Consider the following 24,649-nt stretch of genomic DNA (forward strand, 5'->3'; position numbering starts at 1 on the left):
CTGTTTCAAGTGCTGATGCAAAGCAGTCTGGCACTAGCCATCTACATTCCATAGATGCTGCATTGGAAACAAATCTTAACATTATGACCAAACTTGTGTTTTAGCTCCAAAAAAATTTTAAGTAACTGGTTTTTCGCTCGGTCTAATATTAACTGCAGTAACCAAGTAACCAGTATTATTATTATAGCAAAGTAGTTTTATGCACGAGGTTTAATCTGAGTATGAAGCTATTGAATTTTCCATTTCATGAAGCTATTACTATTGAATAATAATGATACTCTTGAAATTTTAATTGGGTAAAGTGAGAAATGAAGGCCACATCAAATTTGGTGATTTCTGTGTTAGATAATGATTTCCTCCTAGGAACCCTACTTTTCTGTTGTTTCGTAATGATTTTATTTTGGCAGCTTTTTTTAAATAACTTAAATTAATGGTACAGTCAAAAGTCGTTAATTTGGACACCCATAATTCGGAATAATCTATAATCCGGACCTCAAAGCTACAAACTTTCTGTGCATGCGTCGCTTGACGCATGCGCAGAAATGGCACTTTACGGCTGCGAATATTGTTAGTTTGGTACATTTATATTTACCATATTGGCAACACCAAGTTCTCTCTCTGCGTGCGAGCTGTGGATTCCGTTGTAATGTTGTGCACGTGTTGTTAAGTTTCAATAAAAAATGTGAAAAGATACGTTTCTTATTTTTTGACTTGCTTCTTCATATGATATCGATTTATTTAACATGGTAGCAGTTCTTGTGGTTTGTGAATATGAATGAAGAATTTAGTAGTTATAATTTGTTTTAAAAGTTACCGGTACTAGCGTAAAAATGGCATGTACAAGATGCAGTGATATCGACATCCCGCTATTTGATGGTTCGGACTATTTTAATTGGAAAGTGCGTATGATGAAATTTCTTCAGTTTAAAAAGTGTTAAAAGCTACAAATTACATTTACGGTGCCATAACAAACAAGCAATTGGAATATATTCACGAGTGTGAGACTGCATTTGATATAATTACGAAATTTGATGCAATGTATTTAAAAACTTCAACATCCCTACAAATTGTTTGTCGAAATAACTTAGAATGTGTGATACTGAAAAATTATCCTGATGTAAATATATTTTTCGATGATTTTGAGAAGTATGTGAACGAACTGAAACATGCCGGCGCCACCGTTACGGAACAAGAAAAATTGCACTATATGCTAAGAGCATTACCTTCAAATTACAGTCACATTGGTGACTTAATAGATGTATTACCAGAGAAGGACAGAACAGTCGATTACCTAAAGAGCAAAATCAAATCAAAATTACTTGAAGAGAAAAATGATTATGAAGATTGTGCACCAGCAGAAAAATCAAATGTTTTCAAAATTGAAACAAGCAAATCGGGTCCACAAGGGAATGTCTGTTATAATTGTGGAAAACCTGGTCACATTAAAAAGAATTGTTGGCATGTCCATCAAAGGAACTATCGTGGTAATGGCTCCGCTAATTATCGTGGTCGAAGTTCTTCAAACAATTGAGGACGTAGTCGTGCTTTTAGTGAACATCGTAAACGTGGAGCATACTCTAACCATAGAATAAACAGTCATCAAGGCAATAGTTTTCACACCACTGTTATCGAAAGTAACATGACAAGTTCCAGTGCAAAACTGTGATGAATAAAAATGAAATCAATTGGTTACTGGATAGCGGATGCACAGACCACATTATAAACAGTGATGAATATTTCAAAGGGCAAGTCACTTTGAAGGATCCTATTCAAGTGAAAGTCGGTGACGGAAGGATTTTGAAAGCTACAAAGGTTGGTAATATGATAGTTTCTTTTTCAGTATATAACTCTGAATCTATCGTAATATTGAAGAATGTATTTTATGTAAAAGAAATGAAAGCAAATTTATTAAGTTATTCGAAGATTACTGATAAATCATAAAATAGTTTCAAAAGAAAAGTTCTCTAAAATGTATGATGTCAATGGTTCATTAGTAGCAATAGCAAAAAAAGAAGAAAGATTATATAAAGTAAAGAGTTATGTTAAAAATAGTAAAATATTTGCAAATTTGACCAACAGTAAGTTAACGTTAAAGGAAAAATTGCACTGTTCATTTTGACATGTAAACTTTAAATATCTGGATATTATGTGCAGAGATCAGCTATTAGAAGGAATCCCTAAAGAAATAGAAACCGAATATATGAAGTGTGCCATATGTATTGAAAATAAAATGCACAATTTACCATTCAAGAATAATAGAAGAAAAGCAGAAGATATTCTGGAGATTATACACACAGATGTAAATGGACCTCACAGAACAAGTGGATGTAATGGTGAGAAATACTTTGTGAGTTTTATTGATGATTATAGCAAGTTGGCAAAAATTTATTGTATCAAATCTAAGGATCAAGTCTCTGATTGCTTAATTGAATATGTAAATGAAATTCAAAATTTAACAGGGAAGACTATCAAAGAACTAAGATGTTGAAATGGTAGTGAATATATGAATATCAAGATATACAAATTTGCAAGAGAAAAGGGTTTAAAGATAAAGTCATGCCCACCATATGTATACGAATTAAATGGTACTGCTGAGCGTTACAACAGAACTGTAATGGATATGGCAAGATGTCTTTTAGCCGAAGCAAAAGTTGACAGACGTTACTGGCCTGAAGTAATTAAAGCTGCTGCTTATTTGAAAAACAAGACATTAACAAATACTGTTGTAAAGAAGACACCATATGAAATATTTTTCAATAGGAAACCATCTGCTAATGAATTGAAAGTATACGGAAGTAGAGTGTATGTAAGAGTACCAGAAGAAAAGAGAAAATCTAAGTGGGATAAAAGAGCTGAATTTGGAATTTTACTTGGATATACAGAAGTTGGATATAGAGTTTTGATGAATAACAGAATACAGTCAAAAGTCGTTAATTCAGACACCCATAATCCGGACCTCAAAGCTAAAAACTTTCTGCGCATGCGCCGCGTTGACACATGCGCATAGGCGTTTACGCGTGCGCGTAAGACCTTTTACCACTTGAAACTTTTACCATCTATGAAATAACTAAGTTACTAAACTGGTAAATTACATACTAGATGAATACTCTGCATTCTTCTGGATTTCAGTATTGCAGTAGAATACCAAAAAAAAAAAAAAAAAAAAAAAAAAACACTTGCATACAAATAACCATATTATTATTCCCTAATTCGTATTGACAGGTTGAAGAAATCCATCTTGTTAACTTACTCAAGAATTTCTGCACCTGCTCTAATCTATTAATCTGTATCTGCTAACTCTGCACGTGCTATAATCTACCATTTTGACCCCCCCCCCCAAATTACAATTATCGTTTTAGCAATTTAGCAATGACTGAATTTGTGCATAATTTTGATGCAAATGAATTTAATTTAAAGCATTCAAAACAGAAATGAAACAAATATCAATAAATTGGTATATGTTCAAAAATATTTTTTAATGTTTTCATAAATTAAACAAGAACTGTAGAAAGTGTGTATAAATACCATTATTTGGATAAAAGTATTTCTTTGTATTACTTACTTCTTAACAGGTAAATAAAAGACAGTATTCCCCCTGAAACTAAGATTCCTGTCCCGGGGGAAGGAGGAGGAATTCATCCTGACTGAGATCTTGATTTAGAACATACATTATGGCAAAAATCTGTAATAGCAAAGAATGTAGTATTGTAACTTTTTGATGTAGTTTAACGTATTTTAAGGCAAAAATATGCAGCAGGGAAACATTACATCAGAGCTTGTGTAGTTTAACATAGTTTAGGGCAAAAGAGAGAACTTTCTATTATTGTTCAGAATATTTTAGAGCAAAAATCTGCAGTAACAGAAAATGTGTGAGAACTTTTAATATTGTTTAATTGAAGTAAGTGGAATAATTTATCTTTTAGGGGAAGGCAAAAGCAAAAGGCTGGCAAAACGTCAGGCTGCTGATAATATGCTGAAAAGGTTAAAAGCTCTAAAAGTTGTTTCTGATGAAGAGGAAGAGGCTGCCAAGGTAAGTGACGTAATATTATATTCTTCAAAAATTTTTATCTTTTCTTCATTATTTAAAAATTGAATAAGTTTAGTGATGAAATTTGAGGATTTGATAATATTTAATTCACTTTAACAAATTTATGCTTGCTACTGATCAAGATTGCTTAGAAAAAGGGTTGCTGATTTTTTTTTCCAGAGCAGGAAACAATAGGTTTCGATATTAATGTATTATCCCATGGCCCATAAAACTATTGCCAATCAGCACGATTTCGCACTATTTATAGTTAAGTGTGACATCACGACATACTCATGGCATCTGTACTTTCTTTTGATGTAACCCCAGTTCATTCTCGGTATGCTTATTTTGTGTTAATAAATAAGGATTCAAATTTAAATGAAAACAATAGTGTTAACTTAATTTGGACAACAAATTAGTAATACAAGTAGATTTGAACAATTAGCTAAGGAAAGTTTGTACAGTCAAAAGTCGTTAATTTGGACACCCATAATCCGGACCTCAAAGCTAAAAACCTTCTGCGCATGCGCCGCGTTGGCACATGCGCACAGGCGTTTTACGCGTGCGCGTAAGACCTTGACCACGGCGCATATGCGTGTGCGCAACTGCAGAATACGTTTTCGCCTGCGTGTTTAATGTATAACGGACGGTGTAAGCTAAAATTATCTAATTATCTATTTCAGTTAATGTTAATGACTGCATTGTTCCTTAATCTTCGAATTGGATCCCGCTTATTATTTTTTGCAGACTGTAAGAGCAATTTTATAAAAGTAAACTTGAACTTTCGATTATGTCAAATAGAATTTCCGATGCTGGAACTTCCAAAGGATCTACAAAACGAAAGTATGTTTCGATGTCCAACAAACAAAAAGTGGAATTGCTGCAAAAAATGGATAAAGACATGAAGAATGTGACAGAGAGGTTAGTGAAAACGAAAAAATTTCGATTGACAAGTTAGTCAGTATTCTCCGCACCGCAATTAACGGGACTTGAACAGCAGAACTTTGTAACTGAACAAGAAATTATGTCTTTTTATAGAATTAAAGAGAAAGTATTATCACATAAAATGAAGCAACTTAAACAACTTACATTGAGAGAAATGTTTAATAAAGTAAACAAATAAGTATTAAGCTTTTTTTTTTTTGTAAATTTTGATACCCTTTAGATCATAATTGTTCTTTATTTCATAAATTACGGTTTCATATTTTTAATTTTAGAATTTCCGCATGCCATCTTACGAGATTTAAACTGATGATCTATAATCCGGAATCGCCGAAGTCCCGACGAGTCCGGATTAACGACTTTTGACTGTATTTGTATTGCTTCCAGTGTAACAGAAGACCTAACAAATAGTTGAAAACAACAAAAGCCTTTTAATGAAGCAAGTCAAATACTGATAGTTTGTTAACTAAAGAAGTGTTTGTTTCTTCAGAATTCTATAGTTCCAATTGTTACAACTTTGGTAGGATCTCTGCCAGCGTTCATAGTCAGTGGGCTAATCCATAAGTACGTAGACCTATTTTTTTCTTTTCTTACCATAAGTACGTCCCCAAACCTATTTTTTCTTTTTCTTCTGGATAAAGTGCAAGAAATGGAGTAAACAAATTGTTGAGCTTATTTCATATTTATATTATTATAGGTATATTTTATGCATTTGTTGCATTGCTATATTGCTAATTTAAATATTTTGAGAGAGAGTTATTTTTCCTTTATGCTCTAAAAATAGTACTCGTAAGTCATGCATAGCATTTTAACAGACTGGAATTAATTTGAACTGCAACTGATTTCTTTTGAACAAGCATTTCATGTTGGGCACATTCAGGTCTAAGCAATGTAAGCATGTGCTTATAGGGCATCAAGGAAAGGGGCATCAGAAAAGTGTTCCATTGGTGTTTTTACCATGGAATGCATGATGCAGCTAAAACAAAACTGAGACAGACTAGGAATGAAGAAAAAATTAGCATAAAAGTATGCAAGGTACCAAAATCTTTTAAGTACTTAGAGCTCCTTTAAAAGTTTTAATCCAGCTTTGGGCTCATTGCATTCCCTCTCTGGTTGCTTTCCTTTCTGTCTAGACTGCTTTCACTGCTTTTCTTTCTAAAATATCTTTAAAATGCAAAGTTCTTCAGGAGCAGGCTTGCCTACTGTGTCATCTAGTCTGTGTTGGCTGTTGACGAGGGAAAAAAATATTAAATCAGCCATTTCTGTAAATTCTATTTTGGTAAAAACCAAATTATGTTGAAAAAATAAAGGGAAAAAAAAATAAAATGAAGCCTATGTGGTTAAAATTAATGAAGGTGAGGGAATGTTACAAGTAAATGCTTTAAAATTAAATAAGTAACTTTGTTGCTTATTAAATGATTTTAAATTAATTCTTTAGGGGGTGTAATCTAAAATTATTCCATCGGTCAGCAGTTAAATAATCTTAAAAATAAGCATTCCTGTCTTTCTCAATAATTTGGAAATACTTTTTTTTTCTATTTTTAATAATGAGTGCATTAAAAAAATAGAGATTAATACCGCCCACACCCTTTAGGAAATCTAAAATTGCAAATTATAAACTATGTTACTGAAGCTACTTTCAAAATAAATGCTAGAGATACCTAACAAAAACGAACCAAATTAGATTTGAAATTAAAGGGAAAGCAATATATATATATATATATATATATATATATATATATATATATATATATAATATAATATTTACATTCTAGAAAAATTAATCAATAAATAATCGAGCTAAGTAATTAGTAAGTAATTAATTATTAATTTTATCCATTGTCTTTAAGAAATTTGTTTCTTTATTTTTTTAGTGAACTTGACTTTTTCCCAAAAATTGTATCCTGACAGTTTTAATTTAAATTGCATTAATTACTTTATGTAAAATCAGCACTGGATTCTAGTTTTGAAAGACTACTTTAAAAATTTTTGATTTAATTCATGTTTTCCAGATTTAATTTTTTATACTTCTTCATTTGTCGTTCGGAAACGGGCTTTTTCTTTGTCTCTCATTACACCAAACCCCCGTTGAAGATGTATTGGGAGATTTAAAATTCAATTGCTTTTATTATTTTTGCACTTATCTAATGTATGTAATAATTTTGCATGAGTTTTGGATTTCTATGTCTGGAGTTTTGTAATAGCTGTCATTCTCTAGTTATTTTTAATTTCCATTTCTAGGGGGGAAATGTCAATTTATTATTCCAGAATTGAATATGATGAATTTACTTTGATTATTATTTGAAATTTAAATAAGCATTGCCACTGAATTAATTCAAGTTACAGTAATAATTTGGGCTTTTATTTTTTTTAACTTAATTTTTTTCTTTGCTTAAGGTTATTTAAGTTTATATGTATGCATGTATAAGCACACATTCAAATTTTTTCCTCTTTTATATGACCACAGTGCTTGCAATTTAGGATTTATTTTACCATTTTCTTTCATCTCTTGGAACATCATTGAGATTAGATGTTTCATTCTTTCTCTTGTGTTTATGTTATGACATAAGAAATAAATACTGTAAAGATTCAAAAGGAATTATTCTTTTTTCTGAGACTGAGTAAAAAATTATAAGAAATGTCCCTGAACAACTATATCATATTATTGTGAGCCCCTTATTAAAGGTAGTGCTATAATTTTTTGTGTGTTTTTATACATATTAAAAGTGTTTTCCTAACATTTTGTTGTGGTTTAATATATGTATAATGTGAGGATTTAGTGATCTGAAAATCCTCATGTCAATATGTATTTGAAACAGGACGTCTTGAGAGTGAATGTTTGGTGTTGGATTCCACATGAGAAGATTTTGGTATCATTTTTCATCAGTGAAAAACAATCACAGCTCGTGTTCAACTCAATACAGTGATTAATTACATTTGCCCACAGTTGGAGGACTATCAACCAGAGGAACCAGTGGTGCACATGTAATGGTTGCTGTAGGAACCAGCCATGACCATGGTGGTGTCTTGCCTGCAATTAATGGGCTCGGATTAACCTTATTAATTTATTCACATGCACAACGTAAACTATATAAATTTTGTACAGATAGAAAATATCAATTGATAGAATGGTTTAAAGTCTAAAATTATCACACTGAGCATTTGGCCTCTCCTGCCAAAAGTCAGTCTCCAACTTACTCTTTTTCCACCTAGAGGGCACTACTTCTTTTCAGAGTTCCAGTTTTAAAGGACCCGGCACTACAGTTGTGTAAATTATGTCACTTTTCATAAAAGCTTTGAATCTTGTGTGTGAAAGTGTGACCAGTACCAAAGATGTAAGTTGTTCCATTTCCAAGCAATTAAACTGTTAAAAGTTGTTAAGAGACTTTGTAGCTGTACCTAAGGGCTCAGAAAGGGAACTAAAGATGTTATTAGCTTTAAATTAAGATTAAATGTGCTAATGAAAGGTTTTTTTAAAATGATAAACAATATTGAAAACATTGACAATAAAAATCCACTAGCAATCAAAATTCCTGTAGAGGGTAGAATTTCAATATTGCTACCCATTGGGTTATTTTGTAGAGTATGACTACTAAGGAGTCACTTGAGCACAAAGTGCTGTAAAATTTAAAAAATCAGAGTTGACCTGTAACAGTGTGAAAGATAGTTTTAGGTCTTTTATATTTCTAACTGAATATCAATTAGTTAGCTAATTTGATGAGGGATATTTTTTTAACTAAGGTCCATTTTTTAACAAGATGAAAAATACAACAAATATAATTAATTTTTTTTCATATTCTATGTACTTTCATCTACTTTTTTACATAACTTCCATTTTTATTCAAAAATTTGTCGTACCATTCAATAAGTTTTTTTAAAATTCTGACATTAAACAAATCTACCACCTATGTAGAAGCTGAATCCATAACTGCAATTTTCACTTGTTTGTCATTGTTGAACCATTGACTAGCAAAGAACTACTTAATATAAGTACCGAAACAAGTGAAAATTACTCGATACAAGGTCTGGACTATAAGGTGCATGATCCAGTTGTTCTCATTCAAAAGACCTGATTAAACTTTGTACCTATACAGAAACATGTCTGAATTAAATGTTGGTTCACTTTTCAAACTGTTGCCACTAAATATCACAGCCTTGTATTACATTGTCATGAAGCAATATCATACTGGAAGACAGTAGATCATGCTGCTTTTTTGTGTGGCATGCTGGAATTTTCTCAAGGTCACACAAGATGCACCAGAATTGATTGTTGTGCTTCTTGACATAAAATCCAATAACAAAATCCCTTTCCTTTCCTAAAAGCACTTGTTGCGATCATTGTTTGTTTGGCTTTCGCTGTGGTTGGCGCAATGTGTGTCGCCATTTCACTGACTGTTGCTTGGACTCGGAAGTCATGTGGGACACCCAAACCTGATCTCATGTAAAGATATGGTTCAAAAACTAATCTCCTTTCTCATTGTATCAAGTAAAAAACTGTAAAGCAGAGCCCAATCATTTTGCTTTGGGATCATCAGAAAGCCATCTTGGAATTGACCTACATAATTTTCAATTATTCAGTTTCTCCAAAACAGTGGTGTACAAAACTGAACTTGAAACCCATGTAAAATCAATTGATAATTTGGAAATTGTGAATTGTCGGTTTTTTGGAATTTTGTTGTCCACATCATGAACCAAATCTTCAGAAATCAGAGAAGGTTGCTTAATTATGTATATTAATACACTTGTTCTTGAACATTCTCTCCTACTTTCAAACCATGATAGTAAATTTCTACTGTTGTTGAGTTACTTGCAGTCAGGAATCGAATTACAGATCATAGTTGGCAGGTTATTCAATTTTCTTAAACATTATTAACTTCTACAGCTCAGCACACAGACAGATGATGCAGCTGCAAATAGCATTTAAACACATGCACGAGGTAGAATGGCATATGCATTGTGGCGATTGCACATCATTCTCACTCTCATTAACAAATGGACCTTATTTAAAAAACAGTATACAAATATCATGTTTATAAATCAGTGGTTCTCAACCTGATTTGTCCCATGCACCCCCTTTCATCATTGCTAAATCATTCCCCTTTTCTTTCCAAAAGTAAGAAAAATACATATGTATTTACTTAGATTGTTTTTATAAACTGCAAAAAGTTGTTGATTGATAGTTTTGCATTGATTATGAATAACTAATTTTGAGTACAATCAGACGTAGATCCTTCATCAGGAGCAAACAAATTCTCTGAAAATGTGTACAACAACTGAGGTTGCTTTTTTGTCTTATTTTAAATTTTGCATTTACATGCTCCTTTCCAATGAGGAATGCCCATTAGATAGGGATGGAGAATCCATCAAATAATTTCCAAAAGTATTATAAACAGTCCATAAATTAACTTTTATGTCAAAGACTCTGTGAACAGCTCATCAAAAAACTTTTGCTGTTTCTTATTCAAATGCTATGAAAGTACTTATTTATGTGTTTCTAGTTATATTCATGTTAAATTAGTTGTTCCATTACTATTTTGAAATATATTTTTTCATCGTTTAATGTTATCATTCAGTTTTATCAAAATAACCATGGACAAACATGAGATGTTAAGCAGACCTACTGTAGTTCTAAAAATTATTATTTAAATATAGAAATTTAAAAAGAAATTAATTAGCCCAGAAGAGCTATTAATTTTGTTTTAGGGTTTTGCATTAAAGACCTATGACTGAATTAAATGTCGGTTCACTTTTCAAACTGTTGCCACTAAATATCACAGCTCTGTATTATATTTAAAGAAATTAAATAATCAAGCATCTGCATAAATGAATGTATATTTCTCACACTGTAAAGTGACGGTATGGTACCTAAAGCCATCAAATTTTGAATAATGTACATTTCCACTTGAATATGGGCATCTGAAAGCCCAAATTTGGAATTTGTTTTATTATGCATTTCATATTTTGTAAAACTTTTAACGGATTTTTGATTAGCAAACTCAATGATTTCAAAGTTAGCAATGTCAGCACTGTATGGGGGAAAAAATAGTTTTTTTTTTTTTTTTTTTTTTTTTTTTTTTATGTTCAGCACGTGAGACTGTGTATAGCAAATTCTAAAGATATGCTTGTTTTAAAATTGTTTGTGATATTGCTGTGGAACTGGATTTTATGGTTTAAGTGTAAAGAACATGATATTTAATAAATAAAGGTAACACATGAAACATTAAAAAAAAATGCCCCTTTGCCTGTAATGTAAAATCTGAAAGATCACTAAATTTGAGAGAAGGTGAAACTTATTAATTACTTTGTAGTTTATCTCAAAAATAATAAAACATTTATTTTCAAGTAAGTTAAATTTTTTTAAGACATGCATCCCTGTTAGCAGCCCTGCCCAGGTGCTTCATTGTTTATTTCTTCCAATTCCACTACTCTGGAAGAATCCTAACCTGGATTAGAAGCAAAAATGCATGCATAACAGTATCTAATAAAATGTGTAACAATACAAAAATATCTATTATAATGCTAAATAAAGTGTAACTGTCAGTCAAAGATATAAAATTAAATATGGGTACTTGTCTTCTGTAGTGGCCTTGGTGACAGAAAATAGTGGTGCAATTTGGACTTAAAATGTGATTTGTTGTAAAATATTGTAAACATCCAGAAAATTGAAGTTGACCGCAGTAAATGATAAATTGCTAATTCATTCAATATCTATGCAACACAAGTTATTTAATATATATATACAGAGTTCAATTGTGCATTAAATCATCAGGAAAAAACTTAAAGCAGAAAATTTGTGCCGAGCTGGATCCAAGAATTGTGACCGACAGACAGAAAGAAAACGATTTTTCATGAGTCGATTTTGCATGAATTGTTGGAATTGTGTCTAACAAGTGACTCTAATTTTTTGAAGTGAGTGATTACCATTGATGAAATATGGGTCAATGGTAATCATTCCTGTATGATCCTGAAGGAATGAGACGAGTGCAGAGTGGCACATATTCTAATCTCCTTGTCAAAAGAAGCCTTGAGTGAGTAAATAAAAACTAAAATCCATGCTCATTGCCTTCTTTGACACCTAGGGTATAGTGCACAAAGATTTCATGCCACCTGGATGGATAGTTAATGCAGATTTTTACAAGGAAAGGCATCAAACATTGAGAAATCAAATCACTTGTTTCCTGCCACTAGCTCATAAGCTATTTGGATTCTGCACCACAATGATGCACCAGTCCACACATCCTTCAAAGTAACTCAGTTTCTGGCCAAACACAATGTCGCAATACTGCCCCAACTAATGTACAGCTCCTTTTCAGTCACTACCGGGACTTTTTCTATTCTCTCGATTAAAATGCAGCTTAGAAGCTCATCGTTTTGACAGTCCGGAGAACGTGCAGAAAAATGTAACAGGCGTACTGAACAGCATTCCATTTGAAGACTTCAGGCAGACAGTGGGTGGCAGAGTCATTGACAGCAGTGTATTAATTCAGGAGGAGGCTATTTTGTAGAATATTAAGTGTCAGTAAAATTAACTTCAAATAAATTAATTTTATGGAATCAGTCTCATTACTTTTTGGGCAGACCCTGTTTGTGTGTGTGTATATATGGTATATCTATGTAATAATTTAATGCATAAGAGGAATCCAATACTTTAACAGCTTTTGATATTCCTCATGGCTGATGGTTAAGGGATACCGATGGAGATAACAAAACTGGACTTTTATAAATCACCAATCTTTATTTTCGCACATATCAAATCATTTCTTAGAAGATAAGATATTTCTACATCATAAGAAATTACAATATATCTTATACAGTGAAAAGTCTTTAATCTGGATGTCCGGAATGATCTACAATCCGGACCTCAAAGCTACAAACTTTCTGCGCATGTGTAAATGCATAATGCGTTAACGCATGCGCGTAATACCTTTACGCATGTGCATGATACGTTTACGCATGCGCGTTTAATGTATAACGAACGGTATAAGCTAAGCTAAAATTATCTTATTATCTATTTCAGTTAATGTTGCAGATTGCGTTGTTCTTTAATCTTCGAGTTGTATCCGACTTATTATTTTTTGCAGACTGTTAGAGGAATTTTATAAAAGTAAGGTTGAACTTTCGATTATGTCAAATAGAATTTCCGATTCTGGAGCTGCCAAAGGATCTATAAAGCGAAAGCATGTTTCGATGTCTGTTAAACAAAAAGTGTAATTGCTGCAAAAAATGGATAAAGGCATGAAGAAAGTGACAGAGAGGTGATTTGTTTCTCTAACCATTCCGAAATCTATTTATCAATTTCGCGCTGCTCTGCGGGGGGGGGGGGGACTCACAATGAACTGGAAGTTGATCTGTCAGCACTATCCTTATCTTCAGGGCAGATGTTTTTATTTTATTCGGCTTATAAGTCCTTACTAAATGTAATGTTTCATCTCGATGTACTCCGATATGATTTAAATAAATTTCCTCGTCATTATGAATATCACGAATGCGCATAAAATAGTTTTCTGGTTGTATGCTTTACGCATGCACGCATTGAAAGAAATGTTTAAGAAAGTAAGCAAATAAATATTAAGGTTTTTTTTTTTTTTTTTTTTTTTTTTTTGTGTGTAAATTTTGATATCCTTTAGATCATAATTGCTCTTTATTTCATAAATTACGATTTTTAATTTATATTTTTAAATTTTATATTTTTAATTGTATAATTTCTGCATGCCATCTTACCAGATTTAAACTCATTATTTATAATCCGAAATCGCCAAAGTCCCGACGAGTCCGGATTAAAGACTTTTGACTGTATGCACATTATATCATCTTAGAATAAGAAAAAATTAGAACATAGTAGCATAAATGTTTGCATGGCAGAATCTTGGGGAAGGAATGACATAGTTATTGTGCCAAGAGCATTTATACTTAATCAGATTTATAAGTATAGCTAATCTGTGACTGGTTAATTTTAAGTTGTTATATAACATTGAAGGATCTCAAATTTGGGAGAACAGATGAATTTAGAGAGGAGCACCAAATCTAGAATAGTTAATTTTGAGGTTGCTTAAATAAGATTATTGTATTTTGCTATAATTTACACATTCCCCCCTTCAAAAGAAAGGTTGGGAGAGCAAGGTGGCAGCTAGGAAAAGGAATGACATAGTTATTTTTCTAAGAGTGTTTATACCAAGTCTGATGTATTAGTATTTATACCAAATCTATTAGCTAATCTGTGATTGGTTAATTTTAGGTTTCTGGTTTGCATCAGTTGCTGATTTATTTGTATCGCATGACTTTCATATAACGCTGGTGATTTAAAGGTTTTGTAAATAAGAAACTCAAACATCAATAATAATTTTAAAGCTTTATTAATTATCTAATGAAGGCCCACCAGTGGCTGAGCGATATAGTCCCTGAACACTGGTAGTTCAGTCCAATGCTGGCTGTATGTGCATTTTCATAGTTTTCCCCATGTGTAACATGTGTGCGAGCCAGTTTCCCTTAGAAAATCCTCCACAAGGGCATCCCATTCCTTTGGGATGATAGTTCTCGAGACTTTGCCATAATCACATAAACCAAACCGATTAGCCAATCGAAATGTATTGAAAGCAAAACTGAATCGCTCTGAACTAAGATTTTTGTCTGTAGCACAGTTGGACGGAGACAGGCCGGTGATGGGAGTATTATGGTGTCGGTGATGTTTTCATGAAGCACATTAGGACCCATAATCCCCATAGAACAATCCCTGACGTCTGTGTACAACGTGAACATCATTGCAGACCAAGTCCACCCATTTATGGCAACAATGTTTTCGGTGGGGGATGGTGTTTGCCAACAGGATAATGCAGCATGTCATAAGGGTCAAATTGTCAGGGAGTAGTTCAGGGAACATTCCAGTGACTCTCGGGTCATGTCTTGGCATCCAAGAGAATTTGTAGTCCCAATGGAAAACCAAATTCATGCTGCCATGCTACCCGCTCGCTATGTGCGGGAATTGCAGGACCATTTGGTGAGCGCTTGGTACTAGATACCTCATATTTATTATCATATTTTGTTTTACCTCAAAACAGGGTACATTATTGAGTTTATCCACACTAGTGATGGGCAACTTCGGTACTTTCTTGTAACCGGTACAAGAGTAACGGGTACAGAAAAGTACCCGGTACAAAATACCCGTTACTCAAGTAACCGTTACTTTGAAAAGTACCGAAAACCGATTTCAAGTACCGAGTACCCAAGTAACGATTTGGAGTACCGAAGTAATGAAATACTGGAGTAACGGTTTGCTAGTAAAGTACCCTAGTAAAGGTTTGCTGTACCGGAGTACCCTAGTAACGGCGTGCTGTACCGGAGTACCCTAGTAACGATTTGGAATACCGAAGTACCCTAGTAATGATTTGGAGTACTGAAGTACCCTAGTAACGATTTGGAGTACCGAAGTGTTCTAGTAACGATTTGGAGTACCGAAATACGCAGCTAACGATTTTGTGCACTGAAGGAACTAAGTGCAATATCGCCTAATGATTCTATTAATCAGGCATGAAGAGCAAAAAATGCAAAGGAAAAAAAGGGAGGGACATGTATGTTTACATAAACATGTCCGGATAATTTCCGGTGTTCCATTCGATAGTTTTTCCCCCTCAAATAAGCTCCAGAGGGAGAAAAAAAAAAAAAAAAGATTTGGACTGCCAGGTCAAAGTTCACCTCTCTTACTATCGGAGAAGCGTGGTCACGTCCTGGGAATAAAGCAGGCGTTGACAATCCTGTGTTAGGCACGTGACCTGGGTTTAGTTTTTGGCGAGATGAAAATCTGTTTTTAGAAGGGGGAAGAATTATCATAAGTGGGTCATTGATTGGCTTAGTGATCCACTAAATGCTGTGACATTTTCTGAAGTAGGTACAGCGGGATAAAAAAGGATCATATTTATTTAAAAAGGATCATATGATTTACGTTGCTCTATTAAGCAAGCAAACGAAAAAAAAAATTTCATGATTTATGCTAAAAATATGTTGAGGAAAAGGAAGTAATCTAGTTGGTAGTTGATTCCATTCACCAATCCAACAACTGAAACTTACCAAATCAATCATTTCAGATCCACACAGTTTTTCTCCTACAAACGATGAAAAATCAAAACATGCACAATTCGGATTGCAAATCATCTAGCGCTCCCCTCCCTTTCCCTCCTTACTATACCGACTCCAATCACAAGCGAGCAATGCCGGCGACAGTGACTCCAACTGCTACTATTCTCCCCACACACACACACACACACACAACGAACGGCCTTTTGAAAAATTTCCACTATTTCACACTCGTTCTCCCGCGCACACAAAGGCAATTAATTATATTACCTCAAACTCTAGTCTCCGTAACGAATGGAACGGAAGTTCCCCCTTTCACGTTTGCCATTCTATGCCCTATTTCAAGGTCATTCATGGACACAAGGAGCGCATACCACCATTTCGCAAATACAACCAGATACTACTGTCCTCTTACTAAAACCGAAGTGAGCTGAACTATCATCGATCCTCCAGTAACGAATACCGAGAAGAGACGCATATTTTCGTTACAAAGTAGCGAATACTGAAAAGTACCCATTTCGGTACAGAAATAACGAATACCGAAAAGTGCCTGTTTCGGTACAGAAGTAACGAATACCGAAAAGTACCCGCTTCGGTACAGAAGTAACGAATACCGAAAAGTACCGATTTCGGTACTGAAGTAACGGGTACTTGGATGTACCGATTTTCAGTACCCATTTCAAAATACCCAGTTCGGTAGTACCGACTCATCATTAATCCACACCAATAGTATGTACATTAGTTATTAATTTTATTTTCATCAGATTTAAAAGCACTTTGATAAATAAAAGTTTTCTGTCGTTACTCAGGCCTTTCTCTGCGTAAAAGTGTAAGAATTTTAAAAAATTGTATTAGCCAAAGAACATAAAATTAAGAATATCTAAATAAAATATTGATATATTTCACAATCAAAATCGTATTTTGAATAGTTCCATAACCTGAATCGTGCATTGTAAAATGAATTTAAGTCAGCTGGAGTTTCTGTGAATCAGAGTTGCTGCTCAGTGTTGAAACATCCTAGTTTTTGTATATAATATCTCTTGTTTTTTCAGATTTCAAGATAAGATCTGCAACTGGAGATAAAATATGGTAGAAACTATCTACTGTAGTGCTGTTATAAGTATAATGTTAAAAACTTAAGTGATAGGTGTTGGTATGTACTATAGTATGTAACATCTCAAAAAGCAGTTCTAGGAAAATTTAATGTACATGTGCGCATATAAATAAAACTGACTACATATATACATCTTCCTTATGTGTTAGATACAATGAAAGCATGAATATCATGCAAACAAAGGATATGCCTTTATCCATTTTTTGCAGCAAATCCACTTTTTGTTTGATGGACATTGAAACATACTTTCGCTTTGTAGATCCTTTGGGAGCTCCAGCATCGGAAATATATAATCGAAAGTTCAAGCTTACTCTTAAATTGCTCTAACAGTCTGCAAAAAATAATAAGCCGGATCTAATTCGAAGATTAAAGAACAACACAATCTGCAACATTAACTGAAATAGATAATTAGATAATTTTAGCTTATACCGTCCGTTATACATTAAACACACATGCATAAACGTATTAGGCTGCTGTCACACGTCAGTTTGTTTCGGAAGAACAACTGTTTGGAACAATTTTTCTGCTTTGTCACAACAGCCAATCACCATAGATCGCTTTGTGGCTAACACTGGAGAAACTGGTTCCCCATTACAAACAAGCTGATAGCTGATTGGTTGAAAACGAACAACTTGCAATTTTTTTTGGAAAGGAAGGAAAAAGTCGCATGTCTTTCTTTCGATAGTAAAGCAGGCAGAAAAATTGTCCGAAACAGTTGTTCGTGTGAAGCAAACGCCGTGTGATATGGGCCTTATGCGCATACGCATATGCGCAGCCGTAAACGCCTATGCGCATGCATCAACGCGACACATGAGCAGAAAGTTTGTAGCTTTGAGGTCCGGATTATGGGAGTTTGAATTGACGACTTTTGACTGTACTTCTTTTATATTAAAAAAATATGCAGTAGCCGATGTGTATATGTTTACATATATATGAGGGAGCCGGTCATTTTCCTTACCAACTCCACAGCCCTGGTAAAACTGTCAATTTTTTCTCTTGTACTGTAATACACTATTGCAGTTTTAGGTCACTGACTGAATTTCTAATTTTAAGACATAGAACAATGTGAAAATTTTAAATAAGTAACAGATGAAATGACAGTGTCACGTGCAAAGCAAGTAAACTGTGTGTTTTTACTATAAAAAGAATGCATCGAAACATTTTTCTTTGTCTGTATTATCTTATCTTTATGCATTTTCAGATACATTGTGCAAAAATATTTGGTAATTATAAAATTATTATAATAAGTTAAAGAAATATTAAAACTCCTAATTTTTTTATGATCCCCAGAAGCGTGCAGGTCCCGCAACCTCTCTGGGGGTCGCGGCCCACAGTTTAAGAAATGCTGCTTTAGATCATAAATACTTCATTATTTTATAAATCATGATTTCATATTTTTAATTTTATAATTTCTACACTCCATCTTACTAGATTTAAACTGATGATCTAGTATCCGAAAAAATCCAGAATCGTCGAAGTCCTGAGGAGTCCGGATTTTGGACTTTATACTGTATACATCAGTGTAAAGCTTTAGCTTAAGATCTGAAATGAATTTTAGGCATTAAATAACCGGAATGGAATTTTTTACTTATTTGTTAAATGACTGGTATTTTGTAGTGCAACATTAAGTGGACTAATTAAAGTGTCAACATATGCCTTTAATTTAAAGTGAATGAAAAGTTAATATTTTACTTGCTCATATTATGACCAAAATATTATTTAAAGTTGTTTTGAAATAATGCTGTAAAACAGGAACAAGATGAAATTACTCATCAATTTAGTTAATTTCATAATAAAATATAAATGCAAAAATTCTAGAAAAATTAATTAACACGGTTTTATGTGGTCCAGTGTAAATGTGTTGCTTCATTTTTCTTTTGAATCTGTTGCGATTTGGTAAAATGTAAGATATTTATTTCTGAGATTTAATCTGCCTTTTATTAATGAGCAAGCCAAGCTATTTTAAAGCAGTAGATACAGATCTTAAGATTTTTTTTTAAACTTTTGAACTAGGTTAATTTAAGTAAAAATGTGTTTAATTCACAATATATCTTATTTAAAACATTAAGTATGTTTATAGAATTACATTACATATTTTTTCCGAAAAAGGCAGAAGCTATATACAAGTAGAATGTTCCCATTCCAAATATATATCCCATCTGGCATCCTATTGAATGTTTTGCTATTCTACCTCAGCCATCTCTATTGATAATTTCTACTGATAAACTATATTCAACTGTAAAAGAGCCCTTTTTGTTGACTGTTAAAATCTGAATCTTTTCAGATTTTGTTTTTCGGGGGAAAAAAAAATACATAGACATATTTTATAAAATTACTTCTGATAAGCATATTAGAAATTGTATGTAAAGTATGTGGGAAGTAAAATTCTTGATTAATTTTGCACTTTTTTGCATTAGTCTATCTTAATGTTCTTTTTTGAAACTGTTTTCTCAGTACTCAGAAACAAATTTCTGTTATCACTAATTCTTATAAATCTTCTTAAGCTTATTTTATTTACTATATATTGTAGAACAATATGCATTGCAAAACAGTTTTTAGTAGTTTAAGAAATACTTAATATTTTTTATAATACATATACAGTGTTAATGTTATGTTTTGTTAAACTAATATATCTATATATAGAGAGAGAGAGAGAAAGAGAGATGTATTAAACTATTTATGTACATTTTTCTTAAATTGAATTTAACAATTTCAGAAGTTAATCTTTCAATGATTTTAGAAATTATGGCATAAAGGGTATCATTTAATTACTTGATTACTAATTGATTTTCTAAAACTCCCATTTTAATTTTCATTTATTTGAGAGTCACATTAAAACTGTTAATTTTCTCTTTTCCATGGTATATTTTATTATTTAAACTAAACTCAGTGGCACCAAACAGCCTTAGTGGGCCACGGACTGCAGTTCCTTTTTTCTGCTTTCTTGACCTTTGGGCCCCGGAGTACATCAGCATATGCCCTGGGCAAGTGGTCAGCTTTTCGCAGGACTCCTGGTGTTTAGTTTCCAAGTGAACTTGGTACTCATTTTATTGACCCACTCAAGGGATGAAAGGCTAAGTCATCCTTGCCCAGCCCAGGGATCGAACCCCAGACTCGTGGTAAAGCTGTGCTACGCACAAGCAACCATTTTTTTTGGGGGGAGGATAAGTTATTTGTTTATTTTAAGAATTTTAATTTTTCTTTTTCATGCTACTGTTTGAAACATTTCATGAAATTGTATCGTAAATATCCACTTTTTTAGCATTTCAAAAGCGAAGCATAAATTCAAAAGTACCACGCAAATTTTTGAATAATCTCAAGAACATGGAAAAAGACTGCTTTTCAGAAGCAAAACATTTTTTATCAGTTCCCCTTAAAGATGGGGCAGCAATATGAAAACTTTAAATTACAGTATAATTATATCATACCTCAAAACTGAATTTACCTTTAAAATTTTTTAGAAATTAAAATGCGTAAAAATACTTTTAAAAAAGACAATTACTCTTGCCAACTCATGAAATTAAATCTGTATTGAATAAAATTCTCTACTCAGAAATAGTTTCAGTTTTAAATGTTGAGGTGTATAGATCTGCATTTATTTTTCAGACATAAAACTGTAAATAAAAATACTGAAAAAATATATTACCATTTAAGTAGGGATGCACAACCTGTGGCCTGCCAAGACCTCTTCAAAAGTTTGTTTCAGTTTGATATACCAGTTGTCTCTAGAATGGGTTACGAGCAGAAAAAAATTCACTGCTTCTTCCTTCATTACTCATTCTACTATTTCCTCTTAAAGTAAGAAGTGGCACTGAACCAAGTTCCTGCCATCAACCAAAGCAAGTTTCACCGCCTGAGCGCCAAATCTGCTCCTAGCCTGTATGGCGCACAGATTGAGAAATGGTCTGTGGTATGATGTAGCACAAAAGTGTTTGCACACATGCACTAGTAAAAAGGGAGAGAAAAATATTCACTTGGATTTGAAGCACTGCATTCATTTGCTTTGTGTTGTTGCAGTTTTGGCTTTTGACACTCTGCATTGTTTTATCGCTCGTATATTTATTTTTCTTTACAAGTCTAACAAGTTTCTTGTTTTGAATATTTCACTTTTTTTAAATATTATTTTGAAAGAGAAACCAATGTAGAATTTTTTTTTTTTTTTTTTTTTTTTTTCCCCACGTGGTTTTGATAGTTACTTGCCATGATGAATGGATCGAAAATGAAAAGAAAAGTAGTAGACGATAATAAGAAATTTTCGGAGGTCTGGACTTCAAAGTACATTTTTGTGTACCAAAATAATAGAATTACGTGCTTGATATGTAATTATACGATTAGTGTATGTAAGGACTATAATGTTAATCGATATTACAAAATCATCATTTTGAAAGGTTGAGGGAGTGGATCAAAATCGTAAAATCAAATCTCTCTGCCATTTTATCATTTCACAAAGGAATGTATTTACAAAGGCATCTTCACAATTAGGTAACTGTGTTGAAGTTAGTTTTGGAATCGCAGCCTTAATTGCTAAAAGTGGCATTTACTGATGGTGATTTTGCAAAAGAGTGTACATTGTTGGCATCCGAGAAACTATACTGTGAAGCTAATAAGAAATTTTAAAATATCTCATCAGAATGACAATTCAGAGAAGAATTCAAAAGTTATCTGATGATGTTAATGAACAATAACAGATTGGTGCTGCGAAATTTAAATGCTTTTCTCTAGCAGCTGATGAGTCAACAGACATTTCTTCAACATCTCAGCTGCATTTGTGTGTTAGAGGAATTTCTGAAAATTTTGAAGTAACTGAAGAACTTCTTCGAATGAGTTCAACGAAGGGCAAACAACTGAAGCTGATAGTTTATCCTCCATTTTAAATTTGTGTTCTGCATATAATTTTGATACAAACGAACTTCATCATTATCACTACTGATGAAGCTCCAGCCATGATTGGAATTGAGAAGGGCATGGTGAAGAGAAACTTCACCATGAGAAACCATTTAGATGATCGAGGCAAATATTTGCGTGGGTATCACAGTATCATTACCAAGAACAGCTGCGTGTGAAAGAGCTAGGATTTGACCGCCTAATGAAGGTAATCCAATCAATTTTATTCGCTCACATGGTTTAAATTACAGGCAATTTAAGGAAATCCTAGAACACACAGTTGCACCACATTGTGATCTCATATATTACTCTGAAGTATGATCGTTGAGTCGTGTAGAGGCATTGAAAAGGTTTGCTGATTTGATTGATAAAATAATACCATTCCTTAAAGAAAAACACAAGTAAACTAGAATGTTAAAGGAACCATCTTTCTGGTGGAGGTTAAAGGAACCATCTTTGTGGTGGAGGTTAAAGGAACCATCTTTCTGGTGGAGGTTAAAGGAACCATCTTTCTGGTGGAGGTTAAAGGAACCATCTTTCCATTATATGCTTGATATGTAATTTTACAATTTGTGTTTGCAAGGAGTATAATATTAAGTGACACTACGACTTCATTCCTAAAAGTGGCTACCCATTTACTGATGACAATTCTGCAAAGGAGTGTATATTATTGGTGTTCGATAATGTATGCCCTTAAGCTGTGAAGAAATTTTAAAATGGAAATCTCAGCAGAATGACAATTCAAAGAATTAAAAATTTATCTGATAATGTTAATAAAAAATTACAGATTGCAACTGCCAAATATAAGTACTTTTCTCTAGCAGCTGATGCGCCAGACCTTGTTGGAATAAGTTCAATGAAGGGGCGAATATTTGAAGCTGTAATTTTACCCTCCATTTTAAATTTTTGTGTTCGGCACATAATTTTGATGCTAACAAACTTGTTAATATCACTTCTGATGGCGCTTCAGAAATGACTGAAATTCAGAATGGCATGGTGAATCTAATGAGAGACTCATTTGGATGATTGAGGCAAAGATTTGCTTGGGTATCACTGTATCATACACCAAGAACAGCCTTGTGCAAAAGAACGAGGATTTTCCACCTGATGAAGGTAGTGAGCGATACAATCAATTTTGTTTTCTCACATGGTTTAAACCAAAGGCTATTTAAGGAAATCCTAGAATACACAGATGCATCACATAGTGATCTCATATATTGCTCTGAAATACAGTGGTTGAGCCTTGTAGAGGCTTTGGAAAGGTTTGCTGATTTGATTGATGAAATAATATCATTCCTTGAAGAAAATGGCAAGCAAACTAGGATGTTAAAGGAACCATCTTTCAAGTGTGACTTAGCATTTTTAGTTGATGTGACAGGCCATCTGAATGATGTAAACAAAAAATTGATGTAAAAAAAAAAAAAAACAGTTCATCAGTCAATTGGTCAATGCAGTATCTGCTTTCAAACTAAAACTCAGGCTGTTTTCCTCAAAGTAACTTGGCTGTCAAAATATTCCTGAAGAAACGCAAAGCAAATTTTTCTGATAAACGACTGGATTAATTCAGATCAAATAAAGATGCTGCTTACTTCATTTGAAAAGCAATTTACAGATTTTGAGTTGCATGAGGTTAAACTGTTTAGAGATCCGTTTTCTGATTTAGTTGAAGAAGCTTCAGAAGATGTTCAAATGGAACTTATTGATTTACAGACTTCTTACTTATGCCAATCCAGATTCCATGATTTAGACATTCCTGACTTTTATAAAACTCTATTTGCCAAATTTTTGCATTTAAAGAATAATACAAGTAGATGTGCTACCATGTCTGGTAGTACTTATTTATGTGAACAAACATTTTCTCTTGTAAATCTAAATAAGTCAAAATTAAGAAATAAACATACAGATCAACACTTGCAATCCATCTTAAGAATATCAACAACTAGCTTTCAACCAACTATATCAAAAACATATGATAAAATTCAGTCTCGACCATCACACTAATATATTTAGCTATGGCTAACTTATACATATTTTTTATTAAAATATTAAATTATAATGCACAAAAATAAACTAATTTTTTTTCAAGCTGGACTGGGTGTGTTGGCCCCAGTAGCACATGCAAGGGGAAAGGAAAACCTCCCTCTCTTCCTGCTTGCATATACAGTCAAAAGTCGTTAATTTGGACACCCATAATCCGGAATGATCTATAATCCGGACCTCAAAGCCACAAACTTTCTGCGCATGCGTTGCGTTGACGCATGCGCGTAAGACTTTTACGGCTGCGAATATGCGTGTGCGCATGCGCGTTTAATATATAACGGACGGTATAAGTTAAGCTAAAATTATCTAATTCAGTTAATGTTGCAGATTGCGTTGTTCTTTAATCTTCGAATTGGATCCGTCTTATTATTTTTTGCAGACTGTTAGAGCAATTTTATAAAAGTAAGCTTGAACTTTCGATTATGTCCAATAGAATTTCCGATATATATTTACTAATACGTAAAGGATCTACAAAGCGAAAGTATGTTTCGAAGTCATTAAACAGAAAGTGGAATTGCTGCAAAAAATGGATAAAGGCATATCCTTTGATTATCTAATCATTCCGAAATATGTTT

General features: G+C 33.2%; 1 protein-coding gene across 2 annotated transcripts in view; it reads left to right on the forward strand.

Moving 5' to 3' along the window:
* Positions 1–24,649, forward strand: part of LOC118196311 (protein Loquacious-like) — a 98,890-nt gene that overhangs the window by 26,953 nt on the left and 47,288 nt on the right. For both annotated transcript variants that reach the window (XM_035367739.2, XM_035367740.2), the window contains exon 4: positions 3,924–4,030. In XM_035367739.2, the coding sequence (XP_035223630.2) occupies positions 3,924–4,030 (107 nt within the window). The remainder of the gene's footprint in view (positions 1–3,923; positions 4,031–24,649) is intronic.

The sequence above is a fragment of the Stegodyphus dumicola genome, chromosome 10, assembly GCF_044657685.1.
Source record: "Stegodyphus dumicola isolate Sdum_Otavi_A_Nest chromosome 10, ASM4465768v1".
NCBI lineage: Eukaryota > Metazoa > Arthropoda > Arachnida > Araneae > Eresidae > Stegodyphus > Stegodyphus dumicola.